The sequence below is a fragment of the Aspergillus heteromorphus genome, assembly GCF_003184545.1.
Source record: "Aspergillus heteromorphus CBS 117.55 chromosome Unknown BO70scaffold_20, whole genome shotgun sequence".
In the NCBI taxonomy this organism is placed as follows: Eukaryota; Fungi; Ascomycota; class Eurotiomycetes; order Eurotiales; family Aspergillaceae; genus Aspergillus; species Aspergillus heteromorphus.
Window position 1 is genome coordinate 65,515 of NW_020290425.1, and position 23,035 is coordinate 88,549.

At 49.5% G+C, this 23,035-nt stretch overlaps 11 protein-coding genes across 11 annotated transcripts; 5 read left to right on the forward strand and 6 right to left on the reverse strand.

Moving 5' to 3' along the window:
• Positions 1-320: 320 nt before the first annotated feature.
• Positions 321-1,242, reverse strand: BO70DRAFT_295635 (18S rRNA methyltransferase BUD23; the record flags this gene model as incomplete). The annotated part of the gene is made up of 2 exons (XM_025539517.1): positions 321-1,137; positions 1,220-1,242. 2 exons carry the CDS (start codon positions 1,240-1,242, stop codon positions 321-323), a joined length of 840 nt encoding a protein of 279 aa, XP_025397526.1.
• A 229-nt stretch (positions 1,243-1,471) lies between these two features.
• On the forward strand, positions 1,472-2,536 carry BO70DRAFT_388509 (uncharacterized protein). Its single transcript, XM_025545991.1, has 2 exons — positions 1,472-1,745; positions 1,861-2,536. The coding sequence occupies exons 1-2, from the start codon at positions 1,676-1,678 to the stop codon at positions 2,493-2,495; spliced, it is 705 nt and encodes a 234-aa protein (XP_025397527.1). The 5' UTR covers positions 1,472-1,675; the 3' UTR covers positions 2,496-2,536.
• A 547-nt stretch (positions 2,537-3,083) lies between these two features.
• On the reverse strand, positions 3,084-7,526 carry BO70DRAFT_90152 (GTPase-activating protein BEM3). Its single transcript, XM_025548829.1, has 3 exons — positions 4,056-7,526; positions 3,373-3,999; positions 3,084-3,305 (listed from the first exon to the last, which is right to left on the reverse strand). The coding sequence occupies exons 1-3, from the start codon at positions 7,336-7,338 to the stop codon at positions 3,301-3,303; spliced, it is 3,915 nt and encodes a 1,304-aa protein (XP_025397528.1). The 5' UTR covers positions 7,339-7,526; the 3' UTR covers positions 3,084-3,300.
• Positions 7,527-8,412: 886 nt separating this feature from the next.
• Positions 8,413-11,202, reverse strand: BO70DRAFT_363723 (mitochondrial distribution and morphology protein). Its single transcript, XM_025543641.1, has 3 exons — positions 10,264-11,202; positions 8,984-10,206; positions 8,413-8,927 (listed from the first exon to the last, which is right to left on the reverse strand). Exons 1-3 carry the CDS (start codon positions 10,748-10,750, stop codon positions 8,796-8,798), a joined length of 1,842 nt encoding a protein of 613 aa, XP_025397529.1. The 5' UTR covers positions 10,751-11,202; the 3' UTR covers positions 8,413-8,795.
• Positions 11,203-11,411: 209 nt separating this feature from the next.
• BO70DRAFT_354153 (pre-rRNA-processing protein PNO1) lies at positions 11,412-12,299 on the forward strand (the record flags this gene model as incomplete). Its single annotated transcript, XM_025541852.1, has 3 exons — positions 11,412-11,484; positions 11,565-12,187; positions 12,243-12,299. 3 exons carry the CDS (start codon positions 11,412-11,414, stop codon positions 12,297-12,299), a joined length of 753 nt encoding a protein of 250 aa, XP_025397530.1.
• An 85-nt stretch (positions 12,300-12,384) lies between these two features.
• prs3 (proteasome core particle subunit beta 6) lies at positions 12,385-13,391 on the reverse strand (the record flags this gene model as incomplete). The annotated part of the gene is made up of 2 exons (XM_025541263.1): positions 12,385-13,234; positions 13,297-13,391. The coding sequence occupies 2 exons, from the start codon at positions 13,389-13,391 to the stop codon at positions 12,547-12,549; spliced, it is 783 nt and encodes a 260-aa protein (XP_025397531.1). The 3' UTR covers positions 12,385-12,546.
• Positions 13,392-13,656: 265 nt separating this feature from the next.
• BO70DRAFT_363726 (HCNGP domain-containing protein) lies at positions 13,657-14,928 on the forward strand. The gene is made up of 2 exons (XM_025543642.1): positions 13,657-13,948; positions 13,999-14,928. The coding sequence occupies exons 1-2, from the start codon at positions 13,877-13,879 to the stop codon at positions 14,638-14,640; spliced, it is 714 nt and encodes a 237-aa protein (XP_025397532.1). The 5' UTR covers positions 13,657-13,876; the 3' UTR covers positions 14,641-14,928.
• Positions 14,929-15,125: 197 nt separating this feature from the next.
• On the forward strand, positions 15,126-16,304 carry pre4 (proteasome core particle subunit beta 7). The gene is made up of 3 exons (XM_025543643.1): positions 15,126-15,293; positions 15,351-15,498; positions 15,569-16,304. Exons 1-3 carry the CDS (start codon positions 15,264-15,266, stop codon positions 16,171-16,173), a joined length of 783 nt encoding a protein of 260 aa, XP_025397533.1. The 5' UTR covers positions 15,126-15,263; the 3' UTR covers positions 16,174-16,304.
• Positions 16,299-17,530, reverse strand: BO70DRAFT_363730 (fumarylacetoacetate hydrolase family protein). The gene is made up of 3 exons (XM_025543644.1): positions 17,389-17,530; positions 16,600-17,321; positions 16,299-16,533 (listed from the first exon to the last, which is right to left on the reverse strand). The coding sequence occupies exons 1-3, from the start codon at positions 17,401-17,403 to the stop codon at positions 16,401-16,403; spliced, it is 870 nt and encodes a 289-aa protein (XP_025397534.1). The 5' UTR covers positions 17,404-17,530; the 3' UTR covers positions 16,299-16,400.
• A 196-nt stretch (positions 17,531-17,726) lies between these two features.
• Positions 17,727-18,150, forward strand: BO70DRAFT_295651 (succinate dehydrogenase assembly factor 1; the record flags this gene model as incomplete). Its single annotated transcript, XM_025539518.1, has 3 exons — positions 17,727-17,807; positions 17,895-17,926; positions 18,027-18,150. 3 exons carry the CDS (start codon positions 17,727-17,729, stop codon positions 18,148-18,150), a joined length of 237 nt encoding a protein of 78 aa, XP_025397535.1.
• Positions 18,151-19,972: 1,822 nt separating this feature from the next.
• On the reverse strand, positions 19,973-22,997 carry BO70DRAFT_90311 (uncharacterized protein). Its single transcript, XM_025548830.1, has one exon. It carries the CDS (start codon positions 22,634-22,636, stop codon positions 20,465-20,467), a length of 2,172 nt encoding a protein of 723 aa, XP_025397536.1. The 5' UTR covers positions 22,637-22,997; the 3' UTR covers positions 19,973-20,464.
• Positions 22,998-23,035: the final 38 nt, after the last annotated feature.

Genomic DNA, 23,035 nt, shown 5'->3' on the forward strand with positions numbered 1-23,035 from the left:
TTATACAATCCGCGATACCCAGCACACAGATACAGGGCTTCCCGTCATATTCCAGGCAACGGCTCGGCCAGGGAAGGGTGTAAAGGAGACAGACACCCATTGGGAAGACACTGGTCAGTATGCAACAGTAAGAAATGAGGAAACACCTTCTGAGCCGTTCTTTCGCTCTGCGGCAAAAGCTGACCCTCGAAGGAAAGGTCTTCAGTGATGAGCTCATGATTGGTGACAGCCCATGACGTGATTGATGTCTTGTGCTGTGGCAGACATTTGGTGCATCTGTTTAAGGATTTGTTGTGCAAAGTTCAACAGAAGATTTGAAATCAGAAAGCAGGGCGTCGTTTTCTGCCAGTGTACTTAGAATCCGCTTTAACAACCTTGCCCTTCCGTGCCATTTGATCCTTCTTGCGTAAAATCCAAGCCTTATCCCCTTTTCTTGATAAGACTGGTTTGCTACGTTCCATGGCCCTTTTCCGGGCGTCCAAGACATCAATGTCATCCATGCCATCCACAATACCAGTGATGTCCCCTTGCAATCCACCACCTCCAACCGTAAGAACGAGATAAAGCTTGCTATTTTTTGTGCCAGGATCATCTTCCAGGATACCTGCTCCAAATCCAGCCTTCATAGCAGCCCCGCTGATCATACTCCGCTGAGCGTCGTTTTTCGGATAAAATTGACACACTGCACGGCCTCCGCGTCGCAGACTAGCATAGAGACCCTCAAAGAAGCGACGCAAGCGACCTTCGGGACTAACGTCGCTTGTCTCCGCATTGCACAGCCACTGGATAGCACTGATACTGATAGCCGCATCGAATGTTCCAGGGCGGAATGGCACACCTTGTCCAATATCGGCAAGAAAGAGGTCGCCTTCCACACCCCGTTGAAGTGCGACATCAAGCATGCTGGGTGAGATGTCCATGCCTACCCAGGTGTGCGGACCACCTTGTTCGGAGGGAACCTGTGAAAGAATCTCGCCGGAGAGACCGGAGCCGCAACCAATATCTAGTATGAGAGATGGCGAACGAAGATCTAGAAGATCAAGAGCCCGATGTGCCATGTTGGACTGGATGTTTCGGATACGTGATGAGGTTGTGTATTTACGCGATTCATTATCATCATAGAAGAGATCTGGAGGCCTTTTGTACACAGGAATTAATTAGGTGAATGTTGTCAGTGACCCTAAACTTTCCTGATTTTCAAATGATGAGAATGACTTACAAGACATCTTCGGGGCGCGACATGTTTGCGAAAGGAGGCCTGTGTTTTGGGCGTGGGAACACGGGCAAAAGTAAAGGTAAACGGACCTTGCCTGGTGCTTGCCTGGATACTTGCTACAAGTGAGCGGCGCTATGGGTAAGATTTCGAAATCTTCCGGCGGGCGGAGGAGTCGCGGGGGCTTGGCGTCGCTGTCAGCCTGAGGCGGCAATGCTTCCTGTGGCCGATCACTGATCGGCATTGCACCTCCCACCTCCCAAACCTTCAGTCCCCTGTGATGTGCAATCGCCAGCTCCCTTATCGCCTCAGTATCTGATCATGAGGTCTGACTAACTGTGTTCATTGTCCTTACGACGCCAGAGGATACATATATCTGACGTTGTTCCCCTTTCCATCCCCACGTCGCATCCTACCATCCATCCAAAACATATCACCTAACAACGCCGGCCCTTCTTCAAAATGTGGATTCTACCTTTAATAGGATATTTGGGAGTCATTGTGGGGTTTGCGTTTCTCACGTTGGCGATAGGTACGATCTACCGCGATGGGCGATGGGGATCTGGTTCCTTGTCCACCGCAAACGATGCCGATGATTCCATCCCTTCGGAGTGCATTGAATCCCGACGGCTGACCTTTCTTCTTAGCTTCTGGCCTCTACTATCTGTCGGAACTTGTAGAGGAGCACACGGTCTTTGCGCGTCGGCTATTGTCCCGGCTGATATATAGCATCATCTTTGTTCAGGCCCTCCTCTTCTTGTTTGACCGATTTCCCTTGGGCTTGTCCATTCTCAGCATCGGCTCGCATATCGTCTATGCCAGCAATCTTCGACGGTTTCCAATTGTCAAACTATCAGACCCCCTATTCATCTTATCCTGTATTCTCGTTGGCTTGAACCATTGGCTATGGTTCCGCCACTTTTCCCGGCCATTGCCTCCATCACGCGCCGCAAGCTGGCGTCAGCCGTATCAAGTCAACGTTGAGGATATGCCGACCTTCACTGAAGTCGCTTCTTACTTTGGACTTTGTGTCTGGCTTGTCCCTTTTGCACTGTTTGTCAGCCTCAGTGCGGGCGAGAATGTTCTGCCTAGTATGGGCTCCGAGTATGCGACAGGCGAGCGCATGCCTAGCTCAGGGTTCCCTGGCAGCTCTCATTTGTCTGATGGAAAGTCCAAGAACAAGGGAATGGCAAAGGCTTTGGTCGATGGCTTTCGAGAATGGGTTAAAGAAAACGGTGAAGTGATGGGCTTTTGGAACGGTGAACGATCAAAAAGATTTTAGAGTTCTTTCTCCTTCATGAAACATCACCTTTGGCTACTGGGCTCATATATATATGTGTGTGTGTGTGTGTCATATATGGACTGGCTGTATTAATCGACGAACGTGCTTATCACAACTCCTTTGCAATATCTAGTGCTCAAACAAGCATAAATTCTATGAGTCTGTAAATTTGTAGGGGGCTTGTAGAAGAGATCTCTCCGATTTTATCTAGCTATTTAAGCCAAAGAACAAGAAAAGAAAAAGCCAAAAAGAGTTTTCAGGGTCCAAACATAGTCTAAAACGGGTTTCATAACAACAAGGCCAAAGCATAACTCATTAGAGTGGGGTATATTACTTCCTGAAGATGCGTATGGCGATATAGAAAAAAGCATTCGAAGGATCCACTAAAATCTGTGCAACCGATGTCGTATGCAGGAAGGGAGGGTCCTACTTCTTAGGCTCAGCAAAAGGATAAACAGGCTGGAAAGAGGACTGGTGAGAGAACAACCCCCCCCCGGCTCCTGCAATTGTGGTTGATAGGTATTAAGCACCCCTCGTAATCCTAACTTGGTTGTGATGAGGGAACTGGCGTCATATAATATTCATTTGAATCGTCGAACTCGGTCATAGATACGGGGCAAAATTGGAGGAGCTTGAAAGGCACAGGACGATAACAGACAAGTGTTGGCGTAAAAGTAGACAAAGGAGAAATGACGACAGGATGGCCCGCATGGAAGACAAATAGCTTATGCGGCCAATATAGTTGATTAACGTTATTGGTTTCTATGCTGGTAACATGGCCTCTCAAACAGAGCACGCATAGAGCTCATACTTTGAAGGGTCAGCGAAGGCTCCTAAGAAACACAATATAGAGGAGTAATTAGGGGGGGGGGCCCACCGTGTTCCCCTTGAAATGGGGTAGGAAAGCCCTGATGATTGACGTCCATTAAAAGTAGAGAACTTTCTCTTCTTTTCGCCTTGGCTGCACGAGAGTTGTCAATGTTTGGTGACAACATTCTGCTTGCGGAATACGAGCTTGACTGTGAATGATCATGTTCGTCCGGCCCACTGCTAGCGGAAGGCTCATGCATTGTTTGGGTCGAGACATAGCCGATGTCAATGTGCGGATTGAGCGCATCGACAGAACCAGGGTGCTCGCGGAACCCCATTCGACTATAACCCATGTTAGAGATATCGGAGATCATCTGGCGGCGGGGGTAGCCAAAATCTTCAAGGGAAGTCGAATGGTCGACGCTCAGATCAGAAAGCTCCGTGTTAACCGTTGGCAGCTCATCGAAGATACCCTCGAAGTCAGTGAGAAACATCGAGAAAACAGGAGCTGGAATGTTCAGTGTAGGGGCAAACACAATGCCAACATTTCTGATTGTCATCTTGTTAACGTCGGAATTGCTAACGATGATTATCAAGAACTGGACCAATGCTCGCAGCAAAGCCAAATTTGGCTTTGGAAGTCGGTGGACAAGAATATTGAACGCGGCAATCTTTTGCTGTTTCTCATGGAGCTCTGCACATAAATGTCTGAGTAGAGCTTCACACTAACGCTATTAGATGGATACTTACCAAGCACACGTAAAAACTCCAAGTGGAGTTCGCGGGTCAAAACAGTTGTGGGAAGCTCGCGAAGGTATTGTTTGAAGAGAGAGGCGACAGCATGGACATCATGATACTGGTCATCAGCAAGGAAATCCACATCTCCTTCAGTATTAAACCGCTCCTTTAGCGCTTTTACAACAAGATTCGACCCACTCAATCGGAAAATGCCCTCTTCGGACTCAGCTCCCTTGGCTTTGAGGTATTCTACACAACGATAAACGACAGCGGGGAGGTCCACGGTGATTCCGTGCGGAGCGCAGAATTGAACCGCGTCAGCCAAAGCCAAGCCAAAAACTGGCCTGATAAATTCTCTTCTGTCTCCGATGTTATGAAGCTGAGATGTCTGAGGATCAGAGGTGGCTTGAAGTTGAGAAGCAAGGTCGAACGATGATCTCGTGCGGAATCCCCAGATACTGCGTTTCTTTTCTTTCACGCTTGTGACCGCCTTGTTGCCCCAAGCTCCTGCATTGTGAATCACAGCCCCATTCGTAGGGCCGGATATGAGTCTATACGAAGGTTGAGCTTGGTCTTGAGTGGTGTCCGCCGCATCCAGTGAAGGCACCGAGGAGACCACGGGAGATTTGTCAGTCTGCTTATCAAACGTTGGTCCAATGACAGGTGGTTCAGCAGGTACAGCATCGTCGTAGGAGAACCCCTGAACAGCATTGGGGCCCTCCGTGTCGGCATCATCTGCCCCCTTCCAAGCCCTTCTGGCTCCATTAGAGAGCAATCTAGAGTTGGTATTGGCGTCGGCACTCTGTTTTCCTGCCGTCGCTGTTTGAGATGTTGGGGTGATAGTATCCCCATCATTTTCGGATTGGCTCTCAACATATTCCAAAAGTGCATCGACCCAAGCATCCCTCTCTTCATCACTCTCGGCACATAGGACATGGCGAACAAGGGCTGAAGAGTCTTTCCGCTTAGGTTCCAGGATGAGGAAGGCGTGGCGATATTGATTGTCGGAGTCTTCTTCAACTCGAGAGGGAGAGTTGCTCTGATGGCTTGCACTCTGCGACTGCTTGCCAATCTGGGCATTATAGATTTTTATGGTCCCAAGATGAGGGCCACCTGGAGATTCGAAATATTTAAGTTCAGATCCATGCAGGACAAAATATCGTGCCTTCCAGCCGCCGAAGTTTTTCCCTCTTTTCGTTAGATACCCTTCCTTCCTGGGTCTTCCATCTGGACCGCGTAAAACTTCGGCACCTGGTTTCTTGTCACCATTCAGTAAACTCATTTCGTCATCTCGAGGCTCAATCGCGTCAGAAGTCAGGAACTGACAGATGGCCATTGCTGCCTTGTCATCCATTGGAGTATCGAGGAGAAATTCGAAGTAGGTGTTCAATGCGGCACGTCTCGCATCTACTTTAGCCGGGGAATGACCACTGAAAATAGAACGATCGGGCAGTTTCCCCCCGAAAGTAGACAGATGCCGTATCTGCTGTTCAAGTTGAGGCAGGGCTGCGATTACCTTTTCGATGCGCCACAGCTCTACATTTTGAGATCTTGAAAAGACGCCCAATGTAAATACCGGCTCATCCTCCAGCGGCTTCGAAGCCATATAACTGTTTCTAGATGGCCGTAGTCGTGACGATGAGACCTTCACATATATGGAAGGAAGAGCATCGGGGGGCAGTAAAAGATCCGGAAATACCTCCGAGACTAGACCCTGGTATATGGTATTGTTTCTCACAGTTGGCGACCGAGGGAAATCCATCGTAACGGTCGCATCAATTGATGGAATAGGCCGAGGGGAAGCATCCACAGGTACGGAGTTATGTGTAGAACCGTTTATCGTCGTGACAGACGAAACAGGGGTAGTTGATAAGGGGGTTTGATACCTGCCAATGCGAGGCGAGAGAGCTAGCCCAGATACATTGTTTTCTGAGGGCATAGACAAGGAAGGCAAGGAACCAGCTTTTCCCCTAGGCATTCGTGGTAAAGGAGAACCAAGAGGGCGGTCTTCGGGCCTAGGGCTTACCGGCAAGCCGGGGCTCTTTGGAATAGTGATGGCAAGTCGATGACCAAATGATCCTGCTTGTCTCATGCGCGGACTGGAAGCTGAAGACTCGGGATAGGTAATTGGCGGTGTTTGCTGCAGGTCTGGGGCGGGCTGGGTATTCATGGAATCATGAGCATTGGTTCCTTGTGCGCCAGTGTCTTGCATAGTGTCTCTGTCTCGAGCTAGTGCCGCTTCGCGTTCACGATCATCGTCGTCCCTTGTCCTTCTTCGTCCACGTTCCACTGGAAATTCATTTGCGGCCAAAATATCGTCATACTCGGAGTCGGAATCGGAGACAATACGGTTCTCTATCCTTGCATGATCTGTCTGAACAAGGCTTAAAGGCGCAGGAGGGGGCTTTCGAGCCGGATGTGGTACTCTTTGCTTTTCATCACAGGACGTAGGGTTATCTGCGGTAGGGCTAGAACTTGTTGAAGTGGCAGGACTCACTGCTGCTAGTTCTTGTCGAGTATAGACCAGCGACTGGATATTTGGTGTTTTTTGGGACCGATCAGAATGATTTATGGGATTTGTTGTCGCAATTCCCTTGTTGAGTCCAGCGGACAGCTCGCCAACTCCAAGACCTTGCAAATTACCCGACCTTGAAGAATCTGGTCCCTCGCCAGTGGGTGTACGGTGCTGCGCAAATTCATGCCCCTGGGTACTCGAATGCTTGTGATTGAGAGAAACTCTTTGGGACTGCACTTGGCCTTTCTCGGAAGGCTCGTGCCTGATCGGAAGGCCTACAGTTTCGGTAATTGGTTGTTGTATTTTTGATTCGACTGGCAACGGTGGCGGCGAGTTTTGTATCTCTTTCAGTCTCTTCCTATAGCGCTCCTTTTCTTTCAAGGCACGTTCGAGATCTCGATTCAAACCCATAATGAGTGTTCTCTGTTTATCAACCAGCCTCCAAAGCTGTGAGTTCTGGGACGCTGCATGATGCTTCTCCTTAAGAAGGTGTATGATTACGGCTTCTGCCGATCCTGCTGTAGCGATCAAATTCCCGATGTCCGCCTGACTTAGCGCATTAGCATCAAATGAAGACTTGTGTGATTGCGAAGCGGATGAGAGCGAGGAAATTGCCGAGTCAATTGAGGATGTGCGAGGCATCATACGTTGCCCCGGTCGATTTCCGGGAGTTGACTGTATAGAGTTGGCTGGTGAAATAGGGGAAGACATTCTTGATTGATGAGAGTCTGCTGTGTCTGGGCCCTTTTGCGCCCGGAGGTCACTCATTTTCTCGCCCATATCATACTGGCCAAGATCATCCTGGGGGTGGCTGGGCACTACCTTTGATGCACTGGGTGCGCCTGATCAAGCGTTGAACGGCGGAGTTGGGAACGCTGCATGTGCTATGTGATTGATTGTAGAGTGGCCCTGAAAAGGAGAAGTTTGGGCGGACGATCTCGGAGAAAGCGGGCTTTGGGATGGACTACTAGAGGTGACTTGCTGCGGTAACGGGTAGTGCACGCTTGTATGTAGGGGTGATCGGGTAGGTTTGCGGGGGTGGGCAATGGTAACGGCCTCAGAATAAGATCGCGGGCCTAAATAGTCGCCAGGAATGACTTCGCTGGTCTGTGGCGGATGAATTGCCGGCAAGACCTGGTGTTTCGAAGTAGGTGGAATGAAGAGGGGTGTGGGTAGTTGGCTGGCGCTGATATCGTCGTCACCTTGCCGCCGGGTCTGCGACATGGCTCGTTTAGAGGAGTTGGAGCTCCTTCCACCACGCATGGGAGAGAGACGCGGAACCAAACAGTGGTTCGGCGCTAGAGCACGGTTCGGCTGGGGGTTTCAGTTCCAGCGGGCCAGGGGCCAACGCAACACCTTCATACTTCATACCTCAATTAGTCCTAACATTCTCAGATATATCCGATGTCTACACGGCACGACTCGATTTTTGCGCGTTGATCATGTATATCAGGCAGGATCAGAGAGGGGGGAGATGTTGGATTGGAATTAGCATTGGAGGTAACCGTCGGTTAGTGTCTCATCATGATCCATAAGACAACACCCAGATTGAGTGGGGAAGGGACCGGGGGAGGAAAAGGGGGGCGGACTATAAGCACGAAGGAACCAACTACGTATAATATAGTAGTCTATATAGTAGTTTTCTGTACGGAGTACTGTCGTTCTATCATTATCTATATATGTCTAAGCTCTCCCACTCTCTGTCGCCAGTAAGGACCATTGAGGGCGTACATAATTACATGGACAAATGGGGGAAAGGGTGGACCTATGTAAGTCATGCAATGGAAATGCATCGATGGAAACGCTTATGTCCCCGGGACGTAAAATTTTTACGGCATCATTGCCCTCCGCCAAAAAAAAAAAGAGGGGGGGGGGACTACGATTCCGTCAGCAGCAACTGCTAGAGAAATCCCGGAAAGCACGCAATGCCAGCATCGAGCCGACACAGGAGTTCTGTAGGCGTGATAAATTCAGAGTGATTGTCTCGCTCAATCAGTATGCACTTGACCAAGTAAAGAACCAGTAGCAGTGTTTCAGTTCCATTGGTTGTTTGATGAGTGAGTAGAGAGGCGCCCTATGAGACGCAGTTGCAGAAACACCCTTTCGAATGCATCCCCCCAGAAATTGATTAGCGGAACCAAGACCAGAATGCTTTTCCTCTCCAACGCCGTTATGCCTGCAAATCCTCTAATCCCAGCTTAAACTCCTTGATAAAACATGTTAGAGAATAGTGAATACTATGCGATATTACCGGCCATGCCCATGAAGATAGCTTGGGCGGCTAATTGAAGTGACCAGAAGCCGACTTTTTTGAAACGTCGCTTCCGGGCCTGTTCATCGACTACATCTCGAGCGAAAGCATCATACACCTGGCAATTGTCAACAGAGAAATCGGAGGAAAGAAAATGAAGCAAGACAGGCTTACTGCTGCGGAAAGATCATCCATTAAGCCGCTATCAAAGGTGGTCCAACTTCCGTCAAAGTCACCCACTTGTTTTACAAGGCGACAGTTTACGGGGATGAAGGTGCGCCTTGAATTGATATAGGCGACGATGGGGCGTATAAGCGCATTGTTGATGTATGAAAGATCACGGGTGAAGATGGGAACAATTGCTTTGACGTTGATCAAGTGAAGTCGTAAGTCGGTGACTAAGAATCGCCTATCCTCTTCGAAAGCGATTTCATCAGATGATGAGGCCTTGGTCAATGTTGAGTCAATGGGACGATTGGAGGAGACCGTCGCTTCCAGTCGGTCATAGAAATCCGCCATCACCTTCGCGAGGCCTTCATCATTGTCGGCCGGGAACATGATATCGGCAACGATATCGACAGTGCCCTCGTGTATCCAAGAGAAAGGACCCTGTACTCCGCGGTTTAAGTGGTCGATATTCAAGCCATCGATGCGAATTCTGCTATGTTTTTTCCATGGGCTCGGTTTGCCATCATCGTCCGCTCCATTATCAAGCTGCGCTCCAGTAAAACTATGGGTCTGTCGGGGATGTATTGTGAACAAGGAATTGTCAAAAGATCCTGACATCATGTTGGCGGACATGAAGTCATAGAGTAGCCATTGCTTCCTTAGTTGAGGTAAATCGCAGGAGAAGATGCTGACAGGGAAGGGTCTAAAGCTATTTGGCTGGTATACGGTTACCAACACATCGTTCATTTTGAACGAATCAATCTCGAAGTCGCCGGGGTTGTGTTCATGTCGATACGATTTCGGGTCAAGGTCGTCGTCTGACCAATGGACATACCGGCGGTCGACCACTCCTCGAATCCCTCGTACCTCGACATCACGGAGTAATCCTTTGCCGTTGATCCATTTCGTGAACGATAGTGTAACGTTGACTGTTTCAATCGACACATCAAATTGTGTGTAGTTGGTGTCATCTTCATTAGACGAGGGTCGCTGGTCGGTCATTTCAGGATTAGACTGACCGCCGAGGGCTGCAGCGGCAGCTACTGCAGCGGCAGTCGTCGATGATCCCTTACTGACATGTCCTGTCCCTTGCCCTGGGCGTCTCGAGACAAAAACGTTCTTGAAGGTTATGACACCGTCTCTCCACTTGGGTACAATTGCTGATTCAAACACAACCTTTACACCTGAAGATTTAGTGAAATAGTTGCCTATCCAGCCAGCTAGGGTTTCTAGAAAAATCAGCATTAGCTCAATACCATAGTCAATGGACCTCGTAGACAGCATACCTTGAGCAAACACCGTATTTATTGCAATGATTAGCAACGAGAAGAATGTTGTGGTACCCAAGACAATCCAAACCACATGCCCCAAAAGCACCCAGGAGAACAGAGCAGTTAATTCATCCAGATTGAATGGTCTAACACTTCTGATTGAGAACCACTTAAACCTGACCTTGAGCCGTGACCAAAACCCATTCGCTGCAGCCAGCAGTTCTTCTTTTGTGGGACGGTGCAAATGTGGCATATGTGACAAACGGTCAATCAGATGACGGTTCAACTGTCCTTTGTGGTTTATCTCGTGTATTTGCTGCCTTGACGCTTGGCCATCATCACGAGAATCAATGATTGGGTTCCCGGTATCTCGATGAGAGTGACAGGGTCCATTATTGGAATCCTGGCTATCTTTCCGTAGCCCAGTCCTTCCTCGGCCACCTTCATCTGTATGAAAACCACGCTTCAGTCCATGTATTCGAAGCTTGCCAAAGAGACTCATATCGTAATGATGAACTCTATGCGATATTAATTTGAGTGGAGAGATGTGATTGCCGGCCCTGGTTTCCACTATAGCCGAACAGGAACAAATCCCAGAAGCGAAGCCTCCGGAAGCAAACCATCTTGTGGTTTCTCGGGACGGCCAAGGAGTCCACCCCCCAGCTCGCCTTTGAAGGGGCCTAAAGATAAAGCATCCTTCATCAAACGAATTGGATAAAAATGACACACGGGCTATTCGCTGCCCGTGTCCAGTTAATGGATTTGTTGTTCCCCAGAAGTTGGTGTACAACCTGCGTCCGAGATTGCCAGACATAATCGCCGTCACATACTGGATAGTCTGCTAAGGCAGGCAAGGAGCATGCGTCTTCTCAGACTTTGTCCAAATCCGTCACTCGGAGGGGACACTCAGAGATACAGTTGGAAGAACAGGCGCTGGGCGATTTTTGACTCTGGTCGGGGCCTCGAATAAATTTCCATGAAATCATCCAGCCTTAACTGACTAGAGCGGGACCTGTTTGACTTGTTTGCATCCAATTTCAGCAATTTCCCACTATAACTAATCAAACTTCTTTTCCATGCAATTGAAAATCTATGATAACGAACTCCAACCATCATCAAAACGGATCATTTCTTTTTTTTTTTTGGATCAGCCCGACAGCAAAATGCCTGCACCCACAGCTCTCAAGCAATTTGCTGATACAGCAATAACCGAAGCGCCGATTCCGTATTCCTCAGGTTAGTTATAGTCGAAACCCTAAGCCTCAGTCGCCTGGCCATGCTAAGTCCACTAGAACAAGATGAAGAAATCCTGATAGATGCTCAAATAACGACAGAGCAAGCCCCGTCGGTGCTTGCTCCTATTTTTGAACCGACCCAGGATAACGACATGCACATTGACGAAGAGGGACGGCCAATTTTCACACCAGCCAAAGACACCAGCCGGGTGCATCGGATTGAAAACCGGAAAGTTCCTGTTCCGCCACATAGAATGACCCCGTTGAAGGCGAGCTGGTCGCGTATCTACCCCCCTCTTGTCGAGCATCTCAAACTGCAAGTAAGGATGAACATCAAGAATCGAGCTGTGGAACTACGTACATCACGATTCACTACCGATACCGAGGCTCTGCAGAAAGGGGAGGACTTTGTCAAGGCTTTCACTCTTGGATTTGATGTCGACGATGCCATCGCCCTTTTGCGACTAGATGATCTATACATTCGCTCTTTTGAGATTCGGGATATCAAGGCACTCAACGGAGAACACCTTGGCCGTGCAATTGGGCGCTGTGCAGGTAAAGACGGCCGAACCAAGTTTGCGATCGAGAACGCCACTCGGACAAGAATTGTTATTGCAGATCAAAAAATTCATCTGCTTGGAGCCGTAAAAAATGTTGACTGCGCCCAACAAGCTATTGTTAGCTTAATCATGGGCAGTCCACCGGTCAGTGATCCGATGTGCTTGCTATATAACGCAACACTTACTAACTCTCGCACAGGGTAAAGTGTATGGTAACCTTCGTAAGGTGGCATCGCGCATGAAGGAACGCTTTTGATTGTCCACATTCCGGAGACAAGATAGTTATTTGTTTTTCTTTCAACCGGTTAACATTACGACATGGTATCGGCGTTAGGGATTTAGGTGGTATATGATCTGAACAGAGTATAATTGCTATGACACCTTAGAAGCATGAGGTAGCACACTCCACTATAGATTGTATCCTTCCACAAGGGGCCAAATGCTCCCAGACGAAAATGACAATGAGTCGGAGTAGCAAGTTGCTTGACATGGGACTGGGATGCCTAATCCTGCTTCAAACCATAGTAAACTTCCTCTATTCCACTCTTTGTGACAACCATCATCTGCAAACCATCTCCGACTTCAATATGCCTTTCGACGGCACTAGTGAATGCATCTCGCACAAGCTGTTCAACAGTCTTTCTCGGCAGCGGCTCCGCTTTCTTGGGCTCTAGAGCATGCCCCTCGCCACTCCCAGGGATGTATTGATTCTTGAAGTTGACCTGGTTGTCCAAAAACGGCATCATTAAGCTTGCCGCAGACCCTGCTGCCCTGCATTGCTCTCTTTCGTATGAGCCTACCGGGTCGTAGGTGTACAACGCGCCTTTACCATCCTCATCCAAACCTGCCAGGATGGCATGCACGTAATAGGGGAAGAACCGTTTCTGATAAAGAATTGTTGACAACCGCTGAGCGCATGCCCTGACAGACATAGACTTTCCGTGTTGGTATTTGTACATCTTCACCACCGCGTCTAGTCGTTCCTTCAGTGCCTGGCCATCTGCTGCAAAGCCAACGACCGACAACAGTATATGGGCGCCTTCACCAGTTTCATCATCACCGCCAATCTTGAACACCTTTGGGACATAACGCGAGTTGATGTTATATCCTGCAACGGAGCGAGTATCTCCCGCAAGGATCGCGAAATCGGAGCCAGAGATGCCTAGGGTTGAACCGCCGTTGTCGGTATATCTATCGAATCGAGTCAGCACTGTCCACCCCGTTACGAAGGAAAGTGTAAGAAATGAGCATACGGGTAGAAAGAGTGCTCCCTGACTGGGGCAGATGTGGCTTTGGCAAAAGAGTATCCGATGGCCTCGCTAGGAGGTTGGCCAGTTAGAATCGTCATCCTTCAGAGGGAGCTCGATTACTAGATCAGGTGGTTATTATAGCAAAGACAGATACAAATATTCTGACTGATATTGACTGGATGATTCTGAAAGGGCGCAAGGATTGTGGGAACGTATGAGGTTGTAAACTTGTATGTAGGAGCCGTGATCTAATCGAGCTGTTACTGACCTGACGCGGTGCTGTAGCTGCCTTCTGATTATATAAGCACACCCAACCCTCGTCATGGGCTACGCAGTCTAGTGCAGTATTCTGCAAACATCATACTAAGGGTTGAAAATAGCTGTATGGCTAGGCTTTCGTAACCCCCATCGCCCCCCTGACATCGATACCTCTTTATCTTTATTGGCCCCTCTGCTTAACCTCCCTGTATCCTACTTGTGTGCCGGCATACTAAACCAGCATCCATCCCCAGACTTTGCTTTGGAGCGGAAGTGGCCTATGTAAAACTGGAGCTGAAACTGTAAACAAGTTCAGTTGGTAACTATGCTAGGTCTGGGCGCCTATGACAGCAGCGATGATGAAGCTGGGTGGGAGGTCACCCCAGGTGCACCAAAGGTAAAAGAAGCATGGCTTTTTGTTCTCGGCTTCCACTGATCTGAGGGTAGCGGGAAAGTAATGGTCCACCAGCGCAGGCCTTTCAAACGATAGAATATACAAATGATCAGTCAAGCTATCTGTCCGTCAAACAACCATCAGAGAAGATCACCGCTCCTGAACCAGACCAGCCTTTTCTCGGACCAACACATGCGAGCTCGCCAATGTTGCAACAGCTCCCAGCCAATGAACAGTTACCGGTCTTTCCAGCAAGTCGCACTTTGATCCATGACTTAACGCTTCCTCCAGTACCCAATCTCGACATTCCGCCATCGCCGCCCGGCTCCCCTGATCCCGCAGCAAATGCCAAAATTTCTCATTTTCTGTCGTTGAAGAAACAAGGCATGCATTTCAACGAGAAGCTTGCTGGGTCCGCATCGCTTAGGAATCCAAGCCTAATCAGGAAGATGATGGATCACGCGGGGATCGATGATCAAGCACAGTACTATACTTCCCTCCCGCTTCAGATACGGGGTGCTTCTGATTTGCCACGTTGGGGCTTTAAAGAAGAACTCCTAAAGGCACAGAGAGAGATTCAAGCAGAGGCTAGAAAGGTGTTAGGCCACAAAGACGCCGTCCAGTTTGTGGCAGCTACACCTGGCGAGTCTAATCTTCGAGGATCTGCCTCTGATCTAAGGGCAATACAAAAGTAGTGTCTGATAAAGTGCCAGGTGCTCCTGTATGAGATACAAGGCACAGACAATTGAATACCAGAACTCTATAGCTGAAGAGCGCACAGACTTTAGAGCAAGGGAGGCTTCCTCGAACTATGAAGGCCGTGGCAAAAATACCATCCACGGTGGGGGAGAAGTCGGGCTGCGGACTGTGGGTGAGATGCTTGACATAATGCACAATTCGTAGCGTAGACCGCACTCCAAGGGGGCTGCTGCCATCCTGCCTGGTCAAGAAGAGGATACATCGTAACGCTGCGCATGAAGGGAGGCTAGAAAACTGTACATTACATCCCAGCTAGGAGGCCAGATGTCTATGTACTTACCAATACACCAGAGATAGCGCGGAGTACACTACGGTTAATCCTCGCTTAACGCGCATATTAGCCCCGATAGGCGCGCGGCGGGTGTGATAGCATTGCTCACGTAACATGAGCTCCGTCAGCTCTACTGCCTAGTAGTAACTACCTATGTAGTACCTACAAGAACAGCGTCAGAAGCATCATCACCACGAGTTCCAACTACAAGTGCCGCTATTGAGTCTGAGTTTGAATCCAATATCCTCTTCATTACTTAATATTCTCCTTTCGTGTCATCTGTTCGTCATGAATCACTTTCCTGAAGCTTGGGGTCGTGTAAGGGCATCATCGCAAACACATGTCTCGTTGTATTGCTAACAGGTCGCTGGAAAGCCCAGAGATGACATCTATGGACCCTACAACCCATCATATCTCCAGACCACTGGACCGAAAACCCATACCCAGTCACCTGCTGTGACTGGAACGTCGGTAGTAGCCGTCAAATTCAACGGTGGTGTTGCGATTGCTGCCGATAATCTAGGTATTACCCCAACCCTGGATCAAAGACTACTCTAGTATAGCATCTTAACGCCGTTCGATCCCATCTCTAGCTTCCTACGGGTCTCTTGCTCGGTTCACTGATGTGAAAAGACTTCGCAAATTTGGCGAATCTGCGGTCATCGGATTCAGCGGGGATGTCTCCGACATGCAACACATTGACCGTCTGTTGGAATCCATCGATATCAGAGAGAACTACTCCACTCATGGAAACACCATGAACGCCAAAAACCTCCACACTTATTTGTCCAAAGTTCTTTACAAGCGTCGTTCCGAATTTAACCCACTCTGGAATCACATCCTGGTGGCCGGGTTCGATGAAAATAAAAAGCCATTCCTCAGCTCCGCAGATCTTCTCGGAACCACGTTCTCAGCGCCGCATCTGGCAACTGGGTTCGGGGCTCATCTTGCCGTCCCAATCCTTCGTCGACTATTCCCAGATGAGGAGTCCATCGAGACGGCCAGCAAGGAACAGGCTGTTGCGGCACTAAGGGAGTGTCTTAAGGTTCTCTGGTATCGGGATGCAAGGAGTCTGGATAAGTACTCGATAGCAGTGATTTCTGAAGCAGGAATTGAAATCGAGGAGGACCAGCAGATTGAAGCCCAGAGCTGGGCGTTCGCCGAAGCAATCAAGGGATATGGAGCTCAGGTCAACTAATCAAGTTTTGGCTTTAACATCTTGCCTGTGATACTTGACTAATAGAACGACCCTACCAAATTCATGTTCTGGCAAAGCCGGTTGCCCCTTTATTTCGTATACTTTTATTGTAGCCAGTGAGACAGGACACTCTGAGTTATTATAGAAAGGCCACAGCGGGCCGTTAAATAGGCGGTTTGCTTCAACACGAGTAAGTTCAAGGATACAGGGCCTGTGAAAATATCATTTCACAGCTTAGACGAGAGCTTGTCAAACACGATGCGATTCAGACATGAGCCAACGCCTTCTAATGAAACTTCAACCAGATCACCGTCATTCAGCCATAGTGGAGGTTTCCGACCCATACCAACGCCCTGGGGCCTAGATGTATAGTGAGCTTATATAACAGAGTGTTATAGAGCAAATCAAAGAGAGGGGGCGACTTACGTTCCAGTGAAAATCAGGTCTCCCGGCAAAAGAGTGGCTCCTTGGGACAAGAAGGATACTATCTCCGCTACGTTAAAGATCATATCTTTGGTGGAGGAAGACTGAACCGTCTGGCCGTTTAATTTTGTTGAGATCTGCAAGCTGTTCGGATCAGAGATCAGCTTGGAAGATACGATACCTGGTCCAAATGGCGCCCATCCATCGAAGCCTTTACCCAACCCCCATTGGCCTCCTCCCAGCTTCAGCTGCCATTCACGATGGGAGACATCATTTCCTACGGCATAACCGAGGACGTAGTCCAAAGCCCCGCTCTCGGGCACATCCTTGGCTTCCTTGCCAATCACGACTACCAATTCGCATTCATAGTCTAGACCTTCGGTTCGCTGAGCCATGGCAGAAACCGGGATATCATCGCATGGCCCCGTGACAGAGGTTGCGGGCTTGTGAAATAGGATGGGATACTTTGGTGAGGGAAGGTTGGACTCTTTCGCATGTTGTTCGTAGTTCAGTCCCAGGCATCGCACGGTTCCAATGTCATCTCTCGCCAACGGCGCCAGGAGCATCTCCACCTCAGCGATCCGGTGTGTAACTTGATGCGAACCGAATATATCTCCCTCGATGACCCGTGCTCGGGTGACATGGGCAATATCGTTGACTCCCGCAGACAGGATAGCATCTCCGTAGTAGGTGCAACCGTCTTTAGCCAAGAAGCGAATGAGTCGCTGCATGAGAATTAACAAAGTAACCCCCGAGCTGTAACGGGGAGGCAGCCCGGGATGAATAACTCACCGAGAAGGTAGTCATCCTAGTAGTACGTTGAGTCTATATATGTGAAGTAGGCTGACTTGAGTGACTTGCACGTGTGTTGTTTTAGCGATGGGAGAACTGGCTATAGAGGAGGGCCTGCCTATAGACACTATAGATAGTAGATACTCAGTAGCTTGGGTAACCTACTATGTAAATTGTCAGTATGCTGGTCATAGTACTCCGGACTCCGGGGCGCCTCGGCTCCAGCCCTGTTCTCGGCCGAGGAAGCTTAGGCGGCGGGCGGTTTGTCATCGACGGCGCTTCCTAACCTCCCCGGTCCAGTAAAGCAAGATTAATAGCACCAGCCAGATCTCCCCTCAATGGCTAGGTTATCAGGCCTCCAGCGAGAGGTTTTGTCTCTCTACCGGAAGTGCCTAAGAGAGACTCGGAAGAAACCCCTCGTAAGCCCCTCTTAGGCCGCGGTTGAATGCTATCCTAGGGCCCCTTGCTAATTCGATCCGCCTTTTGCTTGTTGTGCGCTCTGCCAGGAGACGAGAAATAATTTCATAGCATATACCAGGTGCGGCTCCTAGGCGACGTGGACGATGCCTTGCAAACTATGGCGCACTCGATAGTTACTTTGGACCATGATCTAAGAGCTTCAGGCTAACTTCGACAAGGGCGGAATTCCGAAAGTATGCTACCGTCAGCAAGAAGGACTTCAACGCGATAGAATATCTCCTGCGAAAAGGGCAGAGGCAGTTCGAGATCTATTCCTCCCCGGGTATTCGCAATATCCGATGATTGCCATTTCCTGGGCCTTTAAAAGGGATCCCAAAGTCTAGGCTCTAATCAACCCGCCCCCGGTTTGCAACCAGGTCGATGGGTCGATGGGTCGGTACTCAGAGGGAAATGCCGCATCCAGTGCTCAAATCCCTTACAGCCATTCTCCCTTGGCTCCGCCCTGAAGTTCTGGGACCTTTGAAAGGTTCGCGCCGGTCCAGTGGTTTATATTATCAGCCTCGACGTCCCAGAGCCATCTCCGGTCACCAGTCCTGCCAAGCGGCTTTCGTTTTCCTCGGACGGCTTCTGAGTGATATGCGATCTGGACAGTGACATTTGCTAGAACCGAGCTTCTTCAATAGATATAATGGTGTCCTGTAACAAATCTCTGCTTATCTTGCCCCGGATTCCGCATCCTTGAATGCAAGACCAATAGCTGCTACCTATCGGATATATTACACGGAACGAGACCAAGGTTTTCTCGGGATTTTCTAAACATACTTCCTCAATAAGTAGGTCTTCCTCTGCAATTGCTGGTGATTACACCCCTCTGTTCCAAATCCCGGATGGCCAAGATATTCATCGTTCCAGCCACCCCAGAGCAGCAAGATCATACCTGTCCACTCTCCCGTGTCTAGACTTGATGTTCATGAAGGAACAATGCGTACCGCTTTGACGGTGGTTATCGGTTGTTAGTCTGAGCAGTCTTGAGATCGAATTCGCCGGTCTTTATAAGTACTCTGGCCATCAAAGGTTGCCTGGAGGCCCAGAACGTGCAGACCTAGACGACAAGTCAGACCTCACCAACGAAGCTGCACCGAGCAACAGTAAAAGACGGGGATGAACTATACGGGGACACACTTGGTAGCTAGTTCCTGGGACAGTCTCACTGCGCGTTGGGCACACCAAATAATCAGCCCAAGACGACCTGCTAGCCCGGAGACTTAGGTAGAACGCTCGCGCTCAGTTGGCGAATTCCACCTTTCATTCATTCATTCATGCATCCATTAGGCTGTCGCCAAGGTCCATCGAAGAAATGGCATGTTGTCGGTGTTGACTCCAGAGGAGGTTGCTGCCAGATCCAGGGAAGACCGCACCAAGCAGGGCGACGAGTAGCCGGCCTGACTTGAGGTCTCATTTGACTCCACTCGTGATCATAGTATCTAGTCTATCTGCTGCTCCAGCGTTTGATATCTACCTAAGCACCTACGGAGTACTTAGTTACCGGTAGATGTGTGGGCCTTTCCCTGCAAGCGCTGCGACTTTTCTGTGCTTGCGTGATTTGCTATCGATAGTGTTATGCATAACTTCTGCATTGTGTAGGCACGTCACAATAGTAAATGCTTATGCGATGGTTGCAACCTAGGTAGGTAGGTATGACCCGATACTTCCATCACGAACTCGAGTTCCTTGTGATGTATCTAGTACTAGCTATAGATGCATCGAGATAGTGGCGCTTAGATACTGTCCGCCATTTTGGAGATCTAAGCTCCATACTGTAAGTATCCCTTGCCTCCACATACACATGTACATACCTACAGTAACTTCAATATTATGCATGCATGATGGATGCACTGTCATCACTCTTGAGGGATCGTTGCGTCTGTGGGTCTGCGGCTCATGTAAGAGCCACGATTCACTCGTAGTGGCTAGACTGTCATCTGTTTTACGTATACTAGGCAGGGGCACTCCGCGGTCACCAACGACTTCCATTGCAGCATCTACCAGATGTAGGTGTAGGTATACCGTTCTTTCCCTGCTCGGGAGGCTGTGTCGATGAGGTGCACGTCGTCGAGAGTTCTGTACGGCTTGCCATCCAAGCAATGCATTGATGATGACCAGTCTACGCCACCGCTAAGTTGTATCTCCTATGTTGTCCCGTGGGTTACTAACTAGTAGTTGCATTCCACATACTTTCACTGGGTGCCGATGAGCTGTCTCTGCGGTATGCACGATATCGCGGCCCTTCGAATACCAAGCAATCGTAGCCTTCCCCTTCGTGGCTTCCCGGATATGTACACGTGGAAGGAACAAGAGATCAAATCAGGGAACGCAGTGTGGGAATGTTAAACAAATCCCCAACATAGGACAAAACTCCTTGTCGCCTCCGCGCGATAAAACGCGGTATGGTGCTTAGAAAGACGGAATACAGGCGACCAACCAAGCTATCAGAAGGGTATTTGTAGAAAAAGAACCGAACAGTAAACCAAAAAAAAAAAAAGAAAGAAAAAAGAAACCGAAACAACCCGCCCTAACTTGAAAGTGGTATCGCAACAGAATGACATATTCAACGAGAAACTGCAAGAAAATGAGACATGACAAAAATTACAGCGTTTCAGTGAAAGACGAATGGTGAAGCTGCCATATAGAGATTTGAACGTTTGGCATATTTCGCCAGACTCTTTTGTTGGTACTCGATGCTCCGACTTCTGGCTCTCCCCCGTGGTGGTTCCAGCCTAGGACTCGCAATACTTCCTGGGTCCACGTTCACTACTCCTTCGGCGATTGACATGCGAAGAGCATCAAACTTTGACCTGGAAAGGCAAGCAGTCTTACCTGCGCTGCCGCGGCCTTGTATTTCAGGTTCACTTTCTGTTCCAGTCGGATATTTTCCCGCGTGGCTATCCTCGGGTGAAGAGTAGGTTGTTCTTTTTGAGCATCGAGGGTCTCCTTCAGGAAATCCTTGGACAGACACAACGGACAATTCGGGCAGAGCAGATTCGAGTCTTCGCAGGCGATGGCAATATTGGGAGAAGGACATAACGTAGCTAGATTCAGGGGCAGCCGTGAACGATGCGCTTCTCACGCGCCCTTTCACGGGAATTTGTTGCGCCTCATGACACATTGAAGATGTGTTGATCGGCCAACCACAAAAGTTAGCATTTGACCCTTCCCCCGGACCTTGAAGGCTTAGATGGCGACGTATAGGGAGCTGATTGTACAATCCCGGGTAGTTTGAGGCAGGTTGGATCTCTGGGTTTCCTAAGCTACCGCTGAGTGTAAACCTGCGAGAATCCGTGGACTTTCTGGCATGAGCGTCCTGTAAGGAACGATCAGAAGCTGCGGAACTGTAACCGCTGTCTACCTTCCTGTGTGAATGTTGAAGTCTCTCGTGGTTATGATGACGAGAATCGCATTCCAAAAGGGGAACAACCGTTCTTTCGGCTGCAGGGACAGATATCCCCTCATCATCTGTTTCGTCTGTCCTTAGTCTATAAGGTGTTGTAATCGTCGGTGATATATCGAAGGAAAATGGACTTGCAGGGTATTCACGCTGTTTCTCAGACCCAAACGCAGTTGGAATTTTCAGCATAGACGTAGGGGGCCTAATCCTATGCATGCCGGTCAAATATGCCTGGTTGGTCGATGTGCTGTCATCAGAGATCTTCAGTTCGTCACGCAAGCTGTCCGCGGTACCCTCCACACTCTGGGAACTACCGAGGGTACTCTTGTAGGAATATTGTGGCTCATAAATTTCGGAGGGCTCATTCGCTGTGAGTTGCTGCGTATAGGGCTGATCTTCTTCATTGTGGTGCCTGAGACCCAGATGTTCTGTGGAAGCTTCTTTTGTTTCACGGGTTGGGGTACTTGAAGGATTCAATCGGGTCCTATCGCTAGGACACGGCGACGCAGAACCATTCACCACACGTAAAGACCCCAATTTGAGAGCCCCCAAATGGGTGTATTCGAAGTCACTCGGCGTGGGTGGACGCATCTGGGTCAGTGGGGCGGAGGATCCGGGACCAGTATCTTTGCCACCAGGCAACAATAGTTGCGGCGATGCGCATTGCTCATTTGGGTAGTTGGGGGTTCTAATTTCCTGACCGATTGGTGGTGAAGACAGTCTTCGAGCGGCATCCCTAGTTGACCTTCTTGTTGCGACCCCAGGTCGTGTTAACAAGGAACGCCGGCGGATGAGGGAAAATCCTTGGCTGTCAACCATGAAAAGCGTATTAGATGATGTCGCCTCTTCAATCGTACTATGATGAACAGCAGTTTGCGATCTATGGGCTGGAGAGTGGACAGAATATGATCTTTTCGGTTGGTGAACCGCTGGAGGCTGCGGGCGATTCCAGAGAGCTGCTGGCTGGAAAGTGTCTTGCTCGGAGGGTTGGAGAGAAGCCCGTCTGCTTAATGGAGTCGATGTCGCCGTAGAAGTAGTGGGTGAATAGAGACTAGAGTCATCCGACTCTCTCACCATGGACTGGCATTTTCGGGCCCTGTTGACAACTGGCCATGGTGCTCCGGGCTGATAGGAGACAGAAGGAAGAGACTGCGACCTTCGTCCAGCCACTTCTGGCTCCGGGGAACTGACTGGAATGGCAGTCCCAGTCCAGGGGTTTTGCCATGCACCAGCTGGGGAACACGCGAAAGAGTTGGAGCCCGAAGCTTGATGGGGCGTGTGGGAGCTGGCCGACGGTATTGTAGCTTTATTTGGGGGTGGTTTTGACAGCCGATTTGAGCGGCGGCGCTTTTCTTTGCTTTGTATGGAAAGAAAGCCTCCCATGACGCTCCCATGAACAGGCCGGGTTGAGGTCTATGAACAACCCAATATCCGTTGGCCTAACAATGGCACAAGCACGACATGGACAGCCGGCAGCGTCGGACGATTCCAACAATGGCAAAGAGCCGGTAGTAGAGGGCTCACCTCTCCCTCCTAGGAATTAATGCAGCCGTGCCGTAACAGTGATCAATGCGATGGACAGAATACAGACACCGACCACTCTGGAAGCGCCAGGCTCCTGCGAAGCAAACAGGAAATAACAGTGTCCTTGTCCCTATGTAGCGATTTCTCCTCAAATTGACCTCTAATTGACCTCAAGTTGACCCAGAGACCTCTCGGACCCGCCGAAAAAAAGGAGAAGGGGAACCCGAAAGACTTGGTTTCGAACTTTCACCGAAGCGC